We start from the raw sequence: 19,856 nt of genomic DNA, 5'->3' as shown, positions 1-19,856 counted from the left end.
GAAATTGGGACCCTTACCCTAGATATAAAATACGCATAAATATTGTCAATGAACAACTGTGAAAACCTGCAGATGGTATAGTTAAACCAAAGTTTATTTGTCAACATGATAGCAGTGCATCAAACAAAGACAGTACAAGCTTATTTTGAAAGAAAAAACACCTATTTTTTCGTGGTCCGAAAGGCCCCAGTCTTATAAAAATTAAAACTCACAAAGGAGAAAAATCTTTAAAACAAAAACCAACTAAAAACTGTATGCGTCTATACTAAAAAAGAATGTCAAAGGTCGTAAAAGATAAAGATGGTGATACAATTAAAGAACAACAAGAACTTTTGTCTTATAGTTTGTTGCGACTAAAAATAAATGTTTTCATTGTTATCATTTCTACAGCTATAAATTACTGTTTGGTATACATGTACATGTGTACATGCAAATACAGTCGGTGAAAAAATTAAGTGGACACCATTTAAAAATTTTCTTAAAATTGGACCAAATGATTCGATTTATTTTTTGAGCTGTGATTGATTTACTAGGTAACGTGTAAAAGAAAAAAGTGGAGGTCACGATTTTTAGCTTTTTCGCGTGTGCCTATAATGAAAATTTAAAATATGCCTTTCCTAGAAGTTGGTGAGTTATACAATATGCATGCACAAAGTTTCATCAAAATCGGTTAACATATAAAAAAGCTACAGATATTGAAAGATGTAAGAATCTTCGAATTTTAGGCTTACGATTGATCTAAATCGCAGTTTCTCACAACTTTTGCCATTTTTAATTATTTATAGCTCATAGCAACCTTAATCGATTTTGATGATACTTTGTGCATGCATATAGCATACTGAGATCTACAAAAGGCATATTTTAAATTTTCATTAGAGACACAGATAAAACAGTTGAAAATTGTGACCTTCATTTTTTCTTCGTAATATCGACCAATGATAATTTTTAATTAATTTTCTTTATACATCACCTAGTAAACTAATCCTTCTAACGTCTAAAAAAAAAAAACTGAATTTTGTCTCACTTAATTTTGTCTCTGACTGTATCTGTCAGATGAACTGCGAAATGCGCAGAGATAAAAGCTAAATCACCGATTGTTCAAAGCGCGTCTCTTTAGCGTGAATAACGAAGAAAAAACTCGAGAAAAATGAGTCTCAAAGCGCGGCGATGAGAACGGTTTTATGAAGAAGCATTTTAGGAATACGTAATTTTACGGGCCGGAAGTTCCGGGCAATTCTTCTCGGGGCGCGCTCAACCCCGGCTCATGACGAAAGTGATTCATTTAATTGAGAATGATGCTTTGCTTTCGTGTCGCCACTCCCCCCCCCCCCCTCTTTCTAACCCCTTGCTCGTTATTCGATTCTCCGATCCGGCGCGTTCGTATTCTGCATGTATAATACACTGCCCTTTGCAAATAGCCGTACAGCTCATTATAACAATTTTATAAAGGAAACTGTAATAGCATCACTTTCGAATGCATCAAATTACCACGGCAGGTCGTTTAGGTTTTAGCAAAATAGTGTTTAAGCCCTAAATGTCCATTAAGATCCTTATGGTATCCCTAAACAATTAAGAGAGGAACCAGAATTATAAACTTCAAAAAATAGATTGTTTTTAATTTTTTTAATGGATAGTAATCCTCACGTAGGATATATTCTCAAAGTTACCAATATAAATTCGCAGTTGTTTCATAGATACAGGTCCGATTTAACACAGGCATCGCCCAGACAGGTACATATACGGCAGAGATGGGTAGTATCTAAATAAAAAATTAATCAAATAAGTTTTAGATAAGATACAATGTATCTTTTGTCTTTTATTCGAAGTCGGATGAAGCGCGAGAATTTATCTGTATCTTTATCTCTCAAGTGCCTGGTTTGGGGAGTTTATTTGGCCTGCCTCTCCGATGATTTTCTGGTTATCTTCGAGATTTATTTGAGAGTCGAATGCAGCGCCACGATGTACATATCTGTAGTTACTTGGTCGCAGAGTATCCGTCCGATTTTATTGGAACAAATAGATACAAAATCATGTGGCTTATTTGAATCCAGATGTCGCGTGAGATTTATCGATTATCTTTGTCCGTTATTTTAAGCTCGATTTAGCGAGACGATTTATTTGACGCCTTTATTCGTGACGAGTATTTCGAAGAGATGAAAATCACATGTACCTATATTCGTATTTTTATTTGATTTCAAATAACCGACTTCTTTATCCGACGTTGCCAAATCGTAATACGTAAATATGTACCACGGTATAGTGACTCCCATTTATATTCGGACACTTTTTATTGTTTAAACGATTGTTTAAACAAATGAATTTCTATTATTTAAACACTTGTTTAAACAAATAAATTTGTATTACTTAAACAATTTACGTCACGTTTTGCAGTGAGTAAAATTCTTTACCATAAATGGAAATCTCATTGGGTTTCACCATCGGTACTCTGCTGAATATTAAGTTATTAAAACAATTTTATAAGGAACTCTTTAGATTATGTACAGATACATGTATAGACATTGCATGCAATGCATTTTTCTGTTCACGGTTCTGAATTACCGACTCTGTAGAAAATGCTCTGGTACGGTAGCGGACTTTATCGAAATGGAACGACAGGGTGTTCGCGATAATTTGTACCAGCGTTTTTTTCGTAAATGGTTAACATTAGAAAAAAAAAACCGAAGAGGAGATAGTTGTATTATATTTTACTAGCAATATGATAGCGTATCTCAATTTTTTGTATTTTTAATATTTTTCTAGAAACAAAGGTGACCTTCATTTTTTTAAATGGAATGCTACATATTTGTTTACATCAAATGAAAACGGACATTGAGACGAGTTCAACCATGTAGTATACTATGGTCTTCGGGGTCATACAAGGGCAGAAATAAAATAAATAGATTTAACATTTCGTAGTATTGTATAATATGTACTAGTATGTTGTAGTAATAAGACTACATCTCGTATTCAATGTGACTTCCATTAACAGGAATGTATAGGGACTAGAGAAAGTTGAAAAACTGCTGAACACGATTTATGGTGTACGTGACTAGACAAAGCTATTTTTGAGAGAACTGTTTAGTTTCAGAGCCTGGCATGATTTTAGTTCGAGTTAATCACAGTCTCAATAGCTGCATACGGGTACCGTCAACGGTGGAGTGCCGAAGGACCTTCGACGAGAGGGCAGCGGTCGTCCGCGACCGGAAGAGCCCCACGTGCGCAAGGTCTGGAGGACACCAGCGTTATTTGGAAGAGATTTTTTCCTTCCACAAGGACAGAGAGGATGGTATAAGTAGACGGGACGACAGAGACCGGGTGAGTCGCCAGCTACCAGTCCAGACGTCACTCTGTCAGTTGTCCGTTCTAAAATAAAATCCTTACAACAAATATCGCGTGATCATTGAACCAGACCTTTACCACAAATGCATTTCTGAGTTCTGCTGACTACATACATTCCTGGTAGTTTCTGCCAATATTACACTAGATATGGATGCACAGGCTTCTTTTATTGATAACTTCTTCTTGTATTGATTACATCGAATATTGAAAACAATCGAATAAATCATCTTCCTACATCGAGCTCCGAATAAATCTCAAAGTTACGTTGAAATCGTTTCATCGAAAATCAAAGATAGATTTCCGTAACCAGTATCTGACGGGATTCACCGTAAGATAAATGGTGGCGCTGCCTTCGACTCTCAAATAATCGTCAAAGATACTCTGAAAATTTTCAGCTGTATCTTATGGATATGTAATGCCTCTCAAATAACTTCTCACTGCTAGTGGCGTTGAATACGCATACGCCGCTACTTCGAGATTCGATAAACTACAGATGACGAATGAAAATTGAGTATCGAGTATCTTACAGATAAACTATGGTAAATATGTATTTCAGAAAGATGAGTACAAATAAAAGATAACTTTCGGTTATCTTTTATTTGAAAATTTTAGATATGTAAATATTTGCCCATCTTTGAATATACGACAACGAAAATTTCAAACGTGTTTTTCTCGGAACTACTGTTTTGAAATTGGCAGGAAAGATAAAGAAAATCCACTAGTTCAATCGAGTTGTCCCGATGCATACAGCTACACGAATTGTATCAACCATCGTCAATGAACCTAAGACTTGCACAAAAAAATTAAATAAAACAAGTTTTTGCATAGATTACTTATACAATTTTCTGGCAAAAATCGAAACTTTTCTTTAGAATCTCACAAATTTGCACTTTTTCTTGGTCTTTTTAGGTTAATCGATTACAGTTTTATATAATAAATAAGAAAATTCTTGGTTTTTTTTATTTTAGACAAGAATTGGCGACTGTATCCCTCCCGCTGTTTTACTACTTCGATGGCGAGGCCCTGCGGACGAACTCCTATAACTTTACTTCTGAAGCTTATTTATACTTAAAACAATTTCTGTATGTTGTTTAATATTAAATCACGTGTCCTAAAAGTTTCGAAGAGTTTGATCTAGTATTTTTATTAAAAAAAATTTCCGATAATCGGCTTATTTTCAGCCACCTAATCCTAGAACTAGAGTAAGGGAACTAGAATAAGGGAGTTGGGACCCAATTACTGTAGGGGTGCCAATTACAGTGCCTATATTAATTACAGTTGTTTTTAAAGCACAACAAATATTAAAAAAAGAGATATACAAGTATCATATATATTAACTAATTTTAATGAAAAAAATCTAATATCTCTTTTTCAATATTCATTATGCTTTTAAAAATAAGGATAATTAGTATATGCACAGTAATTAGCACCCCCACAGTAATTGGGTTCCTTATCCTATACATATCAGTATTTATGTTTCTAATACGACATTATAAATCTTGCGGATTATGTATAATAAAATTATAACTCATAGGTGCAGCTCCCTTATTGCCGGAAGGCACCTGATGCCGGACAGTAGCTATGCCTTCAACATTTAAAACTTTACCGAGCTATTGCATCATGCAAGTTGTAAAGGAACAAAAACAAACAATAATCACGTTTTATCACGTTGCTGTCGCGTGTGCACAGATAAGGAGATTAGTCGATTGTTGCGGATGAGAAGAACCCGTTGCATCATACAAATTATCTCCCGTTTTTAAAACAATTCTGTTCAAACTTATACGTTTCGTTTAATAAGATTTCTGTGGGATGTTTATGAAAAGAATCGTTATCTCTTGGGAAACTTTTCAAAAAAACAGATATTTTAAAATCTGTACATTAAAAGTTCCATGGGAACTTTGAAAACGTTTATTAAAACAGTCCCTATAAAATAATTAAAACACCGGGTCATTATATGCTGGATTTGTATCACAATATTATGTAATATTATTTACAAATTAAAGAAACGGTATGAAAATCAAAACACAAGTATTCTAGTTTTATTAGAAATATTGTCTAAAAAAATCAATTTAATTTCACAAGCAAAACATTTCCCAGATTTGTAGGACTTAAATTATCTTATACTTAAATCTTATCTTATATTTACCTTATACTTAAGTTTTCTAATTACTGTGAATTCCCGATATAAATCCCTACAAGCCTAGCGCTTAAAGGTCTCTGGAACTACCCACACCACCGCGGGGTATACCCCGTGAGGGGCCAAGAAGCTCGAGAGCCGTCGCCACCGAGAGGTGTGAACATAACATGGGTCGGATATATCGGTGTGAAACGAGGGGACCGCTATTAATCCAATAATAAAACTTCTTTATTTTTCATTATTTTTTATGGGACTGTTACGAGCCAGGGCTGCGAGCAACGCGAGAGGCCCGCGAGGGGTTATTACCCCAGGAATACGGTTTCAATTTGTTAGTTAAGGTACGCGGACGAACCCAATGCGAAATTGGGGAACCGCTGGGAGGTTGGATGACTCACAGACGAACCTGATGCGAAATCAGGGAGCTGTAGGATGCGCGGAAGAACCCAATGCAGAATCGAGGAGCCGCTAGGATGGTATAATTTTCGTGGATGAACCCAATGCGAAACTGGGGAGCCACTACGTTGGATAAATTTTTGTTGGATTAAGGTTTGTCGGGGACGAACCTGATGCGAAATTACGGAGCCGCTAGGATAGTTAGTAGGCCTCGTAACCCTCATCCTCATAATTATATACATAATTTAATTGATACAATCCAAGCGGTAAGATTGTATCGTGTGGAAACGTTCAATTATTGGGTTAGGATATTGGGCAATAATTAAAGGTTTGTAGATTACGCGATTTACCAAACAAGACAAATATATTCTGAATTGAAAATTGTGTTACAAGTGTTGGTGTCGCGAATGAATTTATACTAATTATACAATTAAAGAATCTTTACCTATGATGCACGGTTTTGACGCACTGACAATGCGGGGTCTGATGAAATGACAAATAGAATCTATACCGAACTAACGGAATCTATGAGGTTAAAGTTTGATTCCTAAGGGACTTTAACCCGATCTCACTAGAATTGACTTTTATGAGTGTGAAGTGATGTGACTCTACACGTGACTGCGCGTGAAAATGAAAGCGATGCTATGTTTAAAATTTGATGTCACGTAAGGTCACAATCACATTTTTTGTCACTTCTAATGAAAACGAGGCCTCAGTTGCGATTTCCGTTAAAAGGGGCTTATGGGAAGGTTATCTAGGCTATTTCTATCAAAAACTTAATTAACGGATGCCAGAAGGGAGTGTTCTAAAGAATTTCTACGAAAAGAAGTCGTACGGCATCTTTCCATTAATACAAGGGGCCTGTTGGGACACTTTTCGTTCTCAGGAAAGAGATTAGAAAATTCTACCGTGGGAGAAAAACTTTTCCATACCTAACAGGACTTTCACCAAAATATTCGTGGCATTTTTCTAATGAAAATAATACCAAATATGACATAATTTCGATGATATTTACTTGTACAATGAACGATTAAAGTTTCGGACGCAAAGAAGGACAACGTATGGGAAAGAAGGAGACACGAAGAGTCGAAGCGTTCGGGAAAGATAAAAGACTGGCGTGAGCTGAGACCTTTGAAGCAAAACTTGAACTTTTTTACTATTAATTATTTTTTTTTATGTCTTTCACCAATATATTTGTGGCATTTTTCTGATTAAAATGATACCAAACACGATATCATTCCAATGATATTTACTGATATTTATATCAGTAATATTCATATATTTATATCAGTAAATATCACTAATATTTATATGATATTTACTATAATGACAAAGGCCTTTGTCACAGCATTCTTCGCTGCGACTTAGACATATAACATATAGGACGAATGTGTTTACACTCCTCGACGACCGAGGCCTCAGCGGCGAACATCGCTGCCCTTTTCTACGTTCGGCGCGGATCAATGACTCCTGGAGGACAAACGACATCAAAACGATGCTGACATATATCGAGAATTCACTGTATACTGTCCGATAGTAAACAAAAAAAGTATTATTAAATACGTAAAGTATTATTTATACGATGGTATAAATCGGCTTTTAGTCAAAATCAGTGAATTAGAAAAAAAAAGAAAAAAGAAGAAAATTGTTTACTTACGCTGGCTCACCGTTCTGCTCCAAGTGCACCACGTTTCCACTCAAAGTCTCAATCTCCTGGGGGCGTTTCACTACGTGCATTCCAGTTTTCTCTCTCGGCGAGGACACACCCCTGACGGTATTCACGCTCACCCCGGTATCCGTGGTTCGGACGCTGTCGATCGACTCGACCGACATCCCCGCGGACGAGTTTTGGGAGATACCGCTCCCATGAATACCCGTTCGCGCTTTCACCCCGGCGCTATTCACGTTTTTCGACCCGTTCACTGCACCAATCATAGCGGACACGTCATTTGCTTTCGGGGCGGTCGATTGATCGTGAACCACGTTCACAGAATTCGTATTCCCGCCGATCTTCGTAGCGTGTTCATTCGCCATCCTAGAGACAACTCTCGGCTCCTCTTGCGTCGCCATAGCATTCGCTACTCCTGAAGTGGTCACCTGTCTCCCCTGCTCGGTGCTCGGAGAATTCTTCGTAACATCGGCGGCTTCCGCTTCGTTCAGTTTTGAGGAATTTCCTGTTGCGACTGGTTGCAACGAGATCGATTCCTCGATCCTTTGATCGCCGAGCTTCGTATTCTTCGCGGACTGCTCGTTCACAGTACTCTGGTTCTTAGTAGATCTTAGCGTGGCGGAGCCATTGTTGCTTGTCGTTCCGTTCGTCTTACCGAGATTCTTCACCGATTGACTGATGCTGTTGCTTTTCGAGTGACTACCGATAGATTCTGCAGGCACAGGTGATTCGTTTCTACTCTCTGCTCCACCCTTCGATCGACCGTAACTATTACCTGGTTTGCTGGACCTCGAGATCTGTATATTCGTGGAACGCTGATCGTCGCTGGCATTATTTTGCGCCTGTCTAACGACGGAATCGTCGTTCGACGAATTGGAAGATTTGCTATGAAGAGGATCCGATGGGTTCCTCTTTTCGGAAGCGTCTCTGTCCATCAGAATCGCGTTAGCGTCTATATGCAGCGGCTGAACGGCTGTCGTGGCGGTAGTGTTCACTACGCTGGACGTTCCCGTAGCACCGGACGATTGTTTTAACAGTTCTATTAATTGAAAATCACGGGCTCGATCGCTGCCAGACGAATTCTTGTTGCTCGCCTCGGACTCCTTCGAACCTTCCTTCGACTGCACGCTGCTTTGGCTGTTCAGGTTCCCTCGGTCATTGTTGTTCCGAACCTCCTTACTCCCTTTGTCTCCGGTTGTTTTGCCTTTGTCGTTAGGTTGGTTCGAGATATTGATGAATCTAGCTGGATTCAACGAGTTCGTGCCAACCCTGTTCGCCTTCAAAGGGATCTTCGATGGTGACGTCAGGCGTTCTTTGGTCGGTGGTTTGCCGGAGATATAGCCTTTCTCTTGATTCAGCTTTTTCGAATTCCACGCGTTCCTGGAGGGCGATGGTTTACGGGATTTCAACGGTGAGGATCTCGCGACTTCCTTGGTACGATCCCTTCGAACGAATTGCGGTGTCCTGTCCGGTTTGGTTGGTGTGCCCTGGATAGGCGATAGTTTGCTAGGTGTCTTCACCGTCTGACGACGAGTGGCGAGGTTCGTTGTGCTGTTACTGTTACTATTATGGTTTGTGTTGCTGTTCCCAGAGACATTCAAACGGTTTCTCGAGTCGGTGAAGTTCGAGCGAGCTCGCGAATCCGTTCGACGGACACCTTTCGGTGAAGAAAGACAATCGGTTGATTTGCTGAGGGACGTTGATCGCTGTCGTGTCGGCTGCGGTATCAGACTTCTTCTTGGACTGCTCTGCTGAGACACTGAAACTGATCATCGCGGTGGTTCTATATACATATAATGCATAACGGTTATTGTTATTACACAGAATGACCGCGATCAAATGTAAAGGGGACCATTTTTTCTCAACTTACAAGGAAACATATTCAAGTTAGACAAGCCGATTTTGATGAAACTTATCTGAGACACAGTTCTTCGAAAAATATTTGACATGTGTTTTTTTTCGCCAACCATTCACTTTGAGGAGGTGAAAGCAGCCCTCAAAATTGGGTGTCAAAACCACATTTTTTGAGATACCCCGGAAACCAGAAGTCGAAAAAAATGGAAGTTTTTAAGTTGTGTGTTTTTGAATGGGAAATTCAGTGTCTCGAAAACAAAGCCTCAAACCAAAAAAATTTATCCCGTATTTTCGACTTATTTTCTCATGTAGAATCACCCCCCCCCCCCCGGTTACATTTTTAGCAATATTGGCTGCAAAAGACAATACCCTTGCACCGCAGCGGTGATTAGCAACGCGTTGCGCTTGTACCTGCGCTACCTCCTTTCGCTACTAACAAGACAATTAACGACTTATAAGCCAGTCTCATCGTTCAAAATACCATAAACGTTTATACGAAATGCCTATACTTCTACAAAACAAGCCAGAATTTCTTCCTCCACACGATGTGGCAGACTATTATTCATTGTGCATAATTATTGTTAAACGGCAAGAAACAAAAAAAACCAAAACACGTATCCCTTATTTTGGATCGAAGACTACAAGCCCGAGCTTATATTAAAATGAAGTAACAATAAATAGGAGAACTTGCAAAAAATCTAATTTTTAATATATTGTTTAAACAAATAACTTTTGTCAAAATTTTCTTGCGCGACTAAATTTCCCATTCAAAAACACACAACTTAAAAAAATTCAATTTTTTTCAACTTCTGGTTTCCGAGATATCTCGAAAAATGTGGTTTTGATGGCTGTTTTCCCGCCTTCAAAGTGAATGATTGGCAATTAAAAAAAAAGACAAGTGTCAAGTCCCCATAAGTTTCATCAAAATCGGCTTGTGCAACTTAAATATGTTCCCTTGTTAGTTTGGTATTGTGAACTCAGAAAACTGTTTGCATGGAAGTTAGAGTAGAGTGGGGCTAAAAGTCCAGCGCATAAGAAGACTCGAATTGAATACAGTGTTTATTTGATATACGTCCAAAACACAGGTATAGCCAGAGACACATATCGGCCAGGAGATAGTACATATTCTTTGATCCACGCCGAAGGTAGAAAAGGTCAGCGTAAAGGTCAGTATACCCCGCGGCAGTGGGGACAGTTCTGGGACTTTTATTGGTTAAGTATTTAGGACATATATAGAGTAAACACTGTATCTTTGTTTATGGTCGACTTAAGTTTGACATATACTGTAGGTAGTGTGGAGGATACTGGAAGAAACCATAGGAATATTAGTTGTTTGGGAGCATTCGTTTGAGTCGCACAACACATTTATGCTTTTCCATACGAAGCAGTAAAACGAATATATCGTTTTATTTTTTTTTCTGTTTCCTAAACTACTGTCTACCAACGCATCCTGTATGTACGTATATTACGATTGAATGGTGTTTTAGCAATCTGTATATGCTTTGGTTACTTTCTAAATGATAACTATTTCAATGTATACATCGATAGAACTGTGAAGGCACCGTTGGGGCAAAAGTCTCTTTGGCCTTATTAGCCCGCGTAAGGACTTCTTGCCCATTACTTGAAATTAGGAAATTATTTGCGTTATTCCTTAGAATGCGACACTACATCGTGTGAGATATCGTCGTAAAGAGTGTGGTATATATTTATATTTTATCGCATGAACACAATTGTTTTATGTTATCATAATTCCTTTTATTTACAGTCACAATTTAATCTAATAAATTAAATTAAAATTAAATTTCCCGGGATACGGGACGGCTGTAACACTTTCTTTGGTCTCTATTTTTTATTAATAACTTGAATATTGCTTATCATAAAGCGGAACTGCTGTGAGTCAATCATGTCAGATAGCTATGTAAGATTTTAGTATAAAAATTTTTTTGCATAATCGTTTGTACGTAATAGTAGTTCAAAGTCAAATTGATACTTTCGACCCCATTCTCCCGTGTACTATTTTTATTTGTAATAAAAAAATTTGTTTATTCTATTTCGTGAGCCAATAAAATACCCCTAAAGTGAATATTAAATGCTTTTTCTGTAAAAAATTGCCATTAATTTTAGTAGTTTGCACCAGGATCACCCTTAAAAGCAGTGGTGGGCAAGGTAGGGGCCCCTGAGCTGCCTGCTTCCCCTACCAACGTCTCTTTCGTGCAACGCGCATCTTCGCTGCGCAGCGATGCCTCGTGGATGTGGATAGACATCATAAGCCACTCACGGGACGACTATGGCTGGACGTACGAGGGAAGGGTCGGGGGCACGAGGCACCGCTGCACAGCGAAGGTGCGCGCAGTACGAAAGAGACGTTGGTGGAGGAAGCGTTTTGCCTGCGGCAGGCATACGTGCCCATCACTGCTTAAAAGGTTCAAAGAACCCCCGAAAACAGTCTGGTTTCAGTTTCGCAAGTCTCTCGGAAGACACTTTGTGCCCTCAACAATGAAAACGAGAGAATCTCACCTCGACGTTCGCTTCGAGCTTTCCTCCGAAGATCCGCGTGATCCGGTGATTGAGGCCTCGACCTCGACCGTGGTGGCGGTCCCTTGAACCCTCGTCCACGGAAGGGCGAAACTCGACCGGTGGCAAGTGTCGGCGACGGGCTCCTCGTTTGCGGGGAAGCCGGTCTCGAGTCAGCGATGATCACGAAGCTGGATCGTCTGTGCGCTCTAGAGGACGACGTCGAGGACGACGCGATCTTGTAGGGCTCTGGTGCACGCGGCGGTGGCGGTGGTATCGTTGAGGGTGACAGGTAGTTCCCGTCGGATGCCGCGAGCACCCTAAACGGAGGCGGTCGTTGAACATGGCCGTTGTCGATCCGCCTCATCCTTTCGAGGCCCCGAAGCTGCAACGTGAACGCACTATGTACCAGAGCTGCTCAACATGCCTATTAGCGGACAAGGGCACCCGCCCGATGCCCGTGGGCACAGCTACGGACAAGCAGTGTCGCCAGATGAGAGGGTAGCACCAATTGAAGGGAAAAAGTTACCTTTTCTCTGCCAGTACCGGAATATGCACGGCAGAGACGAAACACGTCACGCATGACCGGGCCGCGGCGGAAGCGTGGGGAATAGCGCGGTAGAAGGAGAAATTAGAGTGGGGGCGCATGTCGACACTGCGAGCAACTGACTTAGCGGAATGAGGATAGGCCTTAGCACAGCCATAGCTGGCCATGTAGTTGAGTCAATGCGTATGACAAATACATGCAGCGTTACCCGCAGGGGCGTGGCTTCGTGCCCACCATTCCGTGTATACCCCGAGCAAGAAAATCGCTGCCCGTACGGGCAAACGCTGAACAGCTCTGGTGTACATTGTAGATACGCTGACCGAAACTGTAGAAACGATCTCGCTCATTGTTCCCAAACGATGTTTTCGTATTGACTTTCCATTTTATAATTCCAACGCATAGAATAATCTTTCATCGTGATAGGGTACACATAGAATAGACGCCACATTTGTTATATCTTCTGAATGGGGAGGGGGAATCGCTTCGATTGTGTTTCATGTCTGGATATCACTACACCTGATGTTTTTGTAACACACCAAAGCGAATACTTTACGAAAAATTACATGTAAAGTTTTTCGTGTCTTGTAGATTATGCAAGCGTAAAAGAAACAGAATAAAAGAAGTACGCACTTTATTATGTAATATGGCACCTTACTAATTGTTACACAACATCTTTATATTTAGGTATTTCTGACGTATCTTTTTTACACGTGGCGTCTCTCCCACAAAATGGAGGAGAGAAGCCACATAAGATGATAGGCGTTATATGACTTGCTTGTAATAGTTATCATGATCGAATTTTTTATATCTTACAATACCGAGGAAATATGTTCGACAACATAATGTTGCGAAAGGACAGAGGAGCGATGAAAATTTGAAATTGGCCATAGAAAAGGTACAAAAAAATAAGATATTGAAGCATAAAGCACAAAGGACATATGGCATCCCCATAAGAATGTTAACGAGGCGTCTCTAATCTGGAAACACAACAAAATCTGGATTTACACGATGTGAGACAGACATCAGTTTATCAACTCACCATTTTTCTTATTTTTATTTAATCTTATACAGGGTGTCCCAAAAATTTTGGACTTCCTTGACATGAATAATTTCTGAAATTATTTGAAGTAACTTTTTCCTTTGCGAAAATGTTCTCCGCGGCTTTATTAAGGAGTTATTAAGGAAAACCACGGACCAATCAGAGCGCGGCTATAGCAGAGAGATCCCGGCTCGGCGTTGGTTGATTCAGAATCCGCCTGCTATACCCGCGCTCTGATTGGTCTGAGTTTTTCACTAATAACACATTAATAGAGCCGTGGAGAACATTTTCGCAAAGGAAAAAGTTACTTCAAATTGCGTCAAGAATCACCCCTTTCAAGGAAATACAACCTTTTTTGGACACCATGTATAACAAAATGTAACTATTTTGGTTTTTAAAGCATATGAATATACTATTATAAGAATAAAGTAATTGTTTTAATTACTACGAATAAAAAGTTGTTACTGGCTCGTAACGTAAAAGCGTGACGTCTCTCCTACGTTTACCCTACCCTATCATCGCTGAGTCATTGACGCAATCGAACTTCTTACACTTTTTAATACTTCAATACAATGCCTCGCAGTTACCCTATAATTTAAATAAATACGAAATCATAGCATCATGAGTGCAGATTATCAACAATTACCACAATTCAGTATTGACTGTGCGTTCTTATTTCAACCACCAGCAATCAATTATATTGGATCGGATTTAGTATCCACTATTCGGAAAATAGAATATGTATTTGAGGGCATCGTTAAACAGAAAATGTTTCTCATAAATCAAAAGGACAATAGATAACAAAACTTTATCTCTATCAATTCTCTTGCAAACTTTTATGTTTCAATACGTCGTACTGCAGTTTAACCGGACAAAAGACCAAGAATATAGTTTGAGTTTCGATTATACTATGTATAGACCGGACTCATGAAAAGAACAATAGACACTAGGGTGGCTCTTATTTAATTCTGACGAAATTTTTTTTTCAAAAGTTTGTTTACGCCCCCCCCCCCCCAATTGTTCCAAATAATAAAAAAAAACCTGTGTAAAATTTGGACACTCTCGGATAACGAGAAAACGTACCCCCGAGCCCTTAAACATTAAAATAATTAATTAAATTCTCATAAAATCGTTTTTCTCGAATTCCTTCTAAATTATTGACTGTATCGAAAACTATGTTCAATAAAACCATAGATTGTAGATCTAGACAGGGTGCGACTTTTATGTCGTATTACTTTGTATTGTCTTTTATCAATAAACATTAACGAAAAATGTGAATCTTTTTCTGAACTTGCGGAACTTACTTTTTTTAAATTGCATATTATTTTGCAGAAAATTGCATATATTTTTTCTATCGTAAATAAAAAAAATATTCAGGTTCCACTTTATCAAGGGAAAAGGTCAAATAAATATGGTTGAATAAATATGAGCGAATCTGTAGAACGGATTCTTTTTTTATTAATTGGAAGAATCCTGGGGGGAGGTGGAGTATAAAAAAATTCAAAAGTCGGAAATAAGAGCCACCATAATGGACAGTCATCTATACGCATTAACAAATCCTTCACGAAAATGATGTACCTCGAGTCCTTCATGCAGACCAGGATGCAAAGGACGACGAGATCTGTTGTCGCTCTCACCTGAAAAACAGAGAAAACGCAATTGAAATATGCATGAGCTTCCCAGTAAGCAATTTGCTATGAGTTTGCCACCAAAATTTGTCTACAAATACTGATCCGTTTGTTTCCGCATTAGGCTCGGTATTTGAGCGGAAAGTTTGCAGCCAAAATCCTATGCCAAATCAAGACCAAGTCGAGGCCAAACCATCGCTTTGTTATAGAGGGCAGGTCGGACGCTCTAAGAGCGAACCTAACCTTGTTTTAAGAGCAAACCTTGCTGTAGGAGTGAAAGCGGAATTAAATTATTGAAAATATATGAAACTTAAAATTATATAATTTAGAAGTTTAAATAAAATTCTATTTTTCCTTCTACAACAAGGTTTACTCCGATTTTGTCCGATATGTAATCGTCGAGCAAGGACTTAGTGCGACAGACCTCCCCTCTATAACGAAGCCAAGCTTTAGCCCCAATTTGGCATGGAATTTTGGCTGCAAGCGTTGCACTCAAATTCCGGTCCATCTGTTTCCGCATTTGGCTCGGAATTTATCGACAAGTTTTGGTGCCCAATTCATAGAAAATAGGGATCAAATTCTGCTCCAAGCAGAGTTCGGTACCAAATAGAAATGCCTTTTACTCGCAAAGTGTGATATAAATATTGCGACAAATTTGCTCAAAACAGCATTTGGTTAACTGGTTTGTTTCTCTTGCGATCTAAAGATATCCAGTGAAAATAGTGTTTGTTAATTTTCACATAGGCACACTCTTGGCAAACGAAACCCATGCAGTACCTACGGATATCATCTTCAAGAATGAAAAACAACATTGTTCGGTGTCCGAACAATTCTACCTGCAATAAAACCGTTTCAGAGACCGCGCTTTATTTCTTTAATATTCTCAGAGAACTAGTTCCCCGTTCATTATGTATAACGAAACGCGGTAATCAAATTAGATCGTTCCTCCTAGATTAGCTACTAATCTTTATCTTCCCCGTTCTCGTCCTCGTGTTCGCCACGGTTTCGAGAGCAAAAGGTTGAATCCGTTCGCCGGAAATCTAAGAACAAAGGCTTCCCGAAGGTTCGGTCTACACCTAATCTGAGGCAACGCTTATTACGTTCCTTCTTCCTTTTCCTTTCCTTTCCTCGAGAAGATCAACGGGCAGATTCGTTCGCGGCTTGGGCAATTAACAGAGCCGCGTGTAACATCGTAATTATTCGTCGACTGTTGCAATTACTCACTCCAGTTTTGCGAGCTCCGTCGAGCGGGCAGCAGCCTCGGGTAGGGGTACGCGCTTTGTTCACGCTCTCATAGACGAGAATGCCGGACCGATGCGATCGCGTCAGTCTCGCGTTATGCTTATTACCGCGGCACCGTGACGCTGCTGAACTACATTTTTCTATATTCCTTCGATGTGATCGTAGTCTAGTTTTTTTCTCTTTTTTCAGACGTAACATTAAATTGTGAACTAGGAAAGATTAATGGATAACAGAAAAGTCCTAAAGAATATTTAAAATATTACCATTGCAAAAGTCATTGTAAAGGTCTAGACGATATTTGTCCCTGGGTAGACCCGTGTTGTGGACATATATCGAGAAAACACTGTATCTCTTTTTTAATAATGATTATGCTTTGACCAATCAGGGCGCGGCAACAACGGACGGATTTCGGCCCGCCTAATGCCAACGTCACGCTCAGCGGGACCTGCTGCGTCGTGCCGGAGACCGTCTACTTTTGTTGTGCCCTGATTGGTCCGTGTGTTTCGTTAATCATTCCTTAACGAAGACACGGAACATATTTTCGCAAGGGAAAAAGTTACTTCAAATGACCTCAGGAATCACCCATTCAAGGAGGTGCAACATTTTTGGGACACCCTCTCTGCGTTTGTTCAATGCAATCCCACTGTTACAAAAATAACATAATCTGTTAAAAATGTATTAAGACTTTTGGCATGACCAAATATTACATTCTTCTAATCATCATATGTTTGAATTTGTAACTTTGACTAAATTAATAAATATTCTTTAAATTCCAGATCAATTTAAAGGACAAAGACGCAAAACAATTTTGGAAACGTTTTGTGCTTCAACAGTAAATAATAACAGTTCTGACTTGTATATATTATTTATGTGTAGTACTATAGTAGCATTCTGTGAGTTCTAACGGGTTAATATTACATTAAGAGTACGGAAACATCTTTAACAACTTAAATAAGCTTAACACGAAGGAAAAATCTAATTACTTCATACTCAGATAGAGTTAATCATCGAATTACGAATGGCGTTGGTGGAAGTTACAAATCACGATTAATTTTCGAAATACATACAAACAAAATCATTTTACAAGACGCGTCACGCCAACAGTGGTGCTCAATGTAGACAGTCCGTTGCAGGTAATTATTATTGAAGGCTAAAAAATATTTTAGTCTAATTTGTTATTTTACTATTACACAGTTTATAATGAAAAAATGCAATAGTAGAACACGCTGGCACGATCACATACATTTGGCATTCTAATGTTGAGCATCACTGCCGGTGGAACGCGTCTTTCAAAACTGTTTCATTCTTAGACCATATACATATACTTATAGACCCAGCTCGGATAGTTTTCCTTCAAGAAAAGATAAAGGAATCCGAATTATCTTGTGACGTCACAGGTTCCCGTTATCTTTTCGTCGCTGGATTTTCGGCTTTCCTATGCACGTACTGTATACCTATGCCGGGTTTATAAGTATATATGGTCTAAGGTTTCATTTATATTTCGAAAACAAAACATAAACCGTAACTTCTACCAATGCTATCCGCTTCATCGTGTGGAGAAACTAGATTTTCTCCGAGATGTTTACTTCTCGAAATACATAAATGTAGAAACATGCTAAAAAATTGTCACATTCTAGGCGTCTTTTCCCCATTTTAACCATCGTTTAAACATCTTCGCCTTATTCGGGAATACCTACAGAATACTACCACATAGGTAAGAACTGTATAACCATTATGCTAAAGTATAGAATATTTTCAAAATTTACATTTCTTTACTAAATTCATTTTATTGAAAACTAGACTCGAAAGAAAAGTTAAAGTTTTGTTGAACATTGTTATCACGGAACTTTCACCCTTTTTATTATTTCTATTTTTCATATTATTTAAATAAACTTGAAATCATTTCCTTGGAATTAAATTGCGGATAATTGCGCTTTTATAGCACGTGAAATTACTGGATAGAACAATAAGTAGCAATATATGCACGAAATGACGGAACAAATAATAATGTTGTTCTACCTTTCATACATGGGAATACCATATCTTAACCTTCAATCAACAAGTTACATTAAAACATAGTTCCAATTTTCTGTTCAAGAAGTTGCACGATATTTAACACTAAATTTACGGGACACCTGAGAATGACAATTGAAATTGTAAAGATGCATCGATAAGCAATTATACAAAAAATTTATTTCTTTAGGTATACATTATAAAAAGAATGGCTACAAAGGCCATACTTTTGTCATTTTTATAAAGTAATGTCAAATAGGCACTTTTAGTTTTTAGCTCGTTGAACGTAGTACATATTTAAGACATGGTTCCGGAAGTGAAATGATAAAATTGTCGGCATGCGTATAACTAACATAGACCTAAAAAAACGCATATTTGAAATTTTCTATAAGGACACAAATAAAAATTTTTAGGAACTGTCTTTTTTTACTTTCTCATGTAATTCCTACCAATTGGAATGTTTTCAAAATTCTTTCTGCATGTCATTTAGTGAACCAATGCTTCTAATTGATATAAGGAAGTCTGGTCGTTCGGTCAAATTTTTAAAAAATTGTACTGTTTTAAAGGGCGTTCGAACACTTTCGCGAGCCACTGTTCATCTACCTAATGCGCACAACAATCATAAAACATTAAACTCTATTTCGAACAAACAAAGTTATTCAGCCTGTTCGGGAATACTACCGGAACTAACGTACCAGGCACATTTATTTTGAATGCGGTCACGCTGCAAAGCGCGTTGTAAAACGTTATTTTTGCAGTTAGATATATTAGGCACTCTCGACGCACACAGTTGTAGGCAAAGAATAGGAAAAAATGGGTCAATGGAATAGCACATAACAATCACTGTGCGCGTTGTATCAGCAATCGTAGAAATCGGCTAACACGGTTTCACTGTTGCTAAATTTTTTCTCTTTTGTACCCAACCGAATTTATAGAAGTTCTGTGTAAATATTAATACAGTTTCAGTTAGTAAATATGTATGTATATATTAAGTTGACGATGAACTTTGGCAACGACGGGCACAATCATATCAAATGTTAAACAGCAACTCTGTGAACACATTTATCAGAAACCTTTCTATCGCACTGGTGTACCCACTCTATTTCTTAAACACACGGTCTTAACAGTTTCGTTTATGCATCACGTACCACGAACGATGAATCACCTTTATCCAGTTACCCATCATTATCGCGAAAAGTACCCCGTGTAAAATCCATTTCAGTGTCCCACCGATCTCCGCAAAGGCAATATACGTGCAATGTACATAATGACTCATAGAACTCTTGCGTCGAGGTCCGAAACATCGTGACAAATAGAAACGAAGTACAGTGCTTACTCTATATATGTCCCAAATGCCTAGCCGATAAAAGTCGCGGAACTATCTCCTCCACCGCGGGGTATATCCCATGAGGGGCCATGAACCGAGACCTCTAGAGTTTCGCTGTCCTTTTCTACGTTTGGCGTGGATCAAAGAATATATG

General features: G+C 38.7%; 1 protein-coding gene across 7 annotated transcripts in view; it reads right to left on the bottom strand.

Annotated features, from left to right (window-relative positions):
* Positions 1 to 19,856, bottom strand: part of Stum (mechanosensory transduction mediator stumble) — an 82,477-nt gene that overhangs the window by 51,572 nt on the left and 11,049 nt on the right. For 6 of the 7 annotated variants that reach the window (XM_076789468.1, XM_076789470.1, XM_076789472.1 and 3 more), the window contains exons 2-4: positions 15,071 to 15,129; positions 11,910 to 12,291; positions 7,527 to 9,303 (exon numbers count right to left, since the gene is read on the bottom strand). In XM_076789468.1, coding sequence (XP_076645583.1) covers positions 7,527 to 9,303; positions 11,910 to 12,273 — 2,141 coding nt within the window. In that variant the 5' untranslated portion in view covers positions 12,274 to 12,291; positions 15,071 to 15,129. The remainder of the gene's footprint in view (positions 1 to 7,526; positions 9,304 to 11,909; positions 12,292 to 15,070; positions 15,130 to 19,856) is intronic. The other variant, XM_076789469.1, reaches the window with a different exon arrangement.

Source organism: Halictus rubicundus, chromosome 6 (genome assembly GCF_050948215.1).
Source record: "Halictus rubicundus isolate RS-2024b chromosome 6, iyHalRubi1_principal, whole genome shotgun sequence".
Classification (NCBI taxonomy): Eukaryota; Metazoa; Arthropoda; class Insecta; order Hymenoptera; family Halictidae; genus Halictus; species Halictus rubicundus.
Note: the sequence above shows the minus strand (reverse complement) of the source record. Positions and strands in the feature narration are given on the sequence as shown.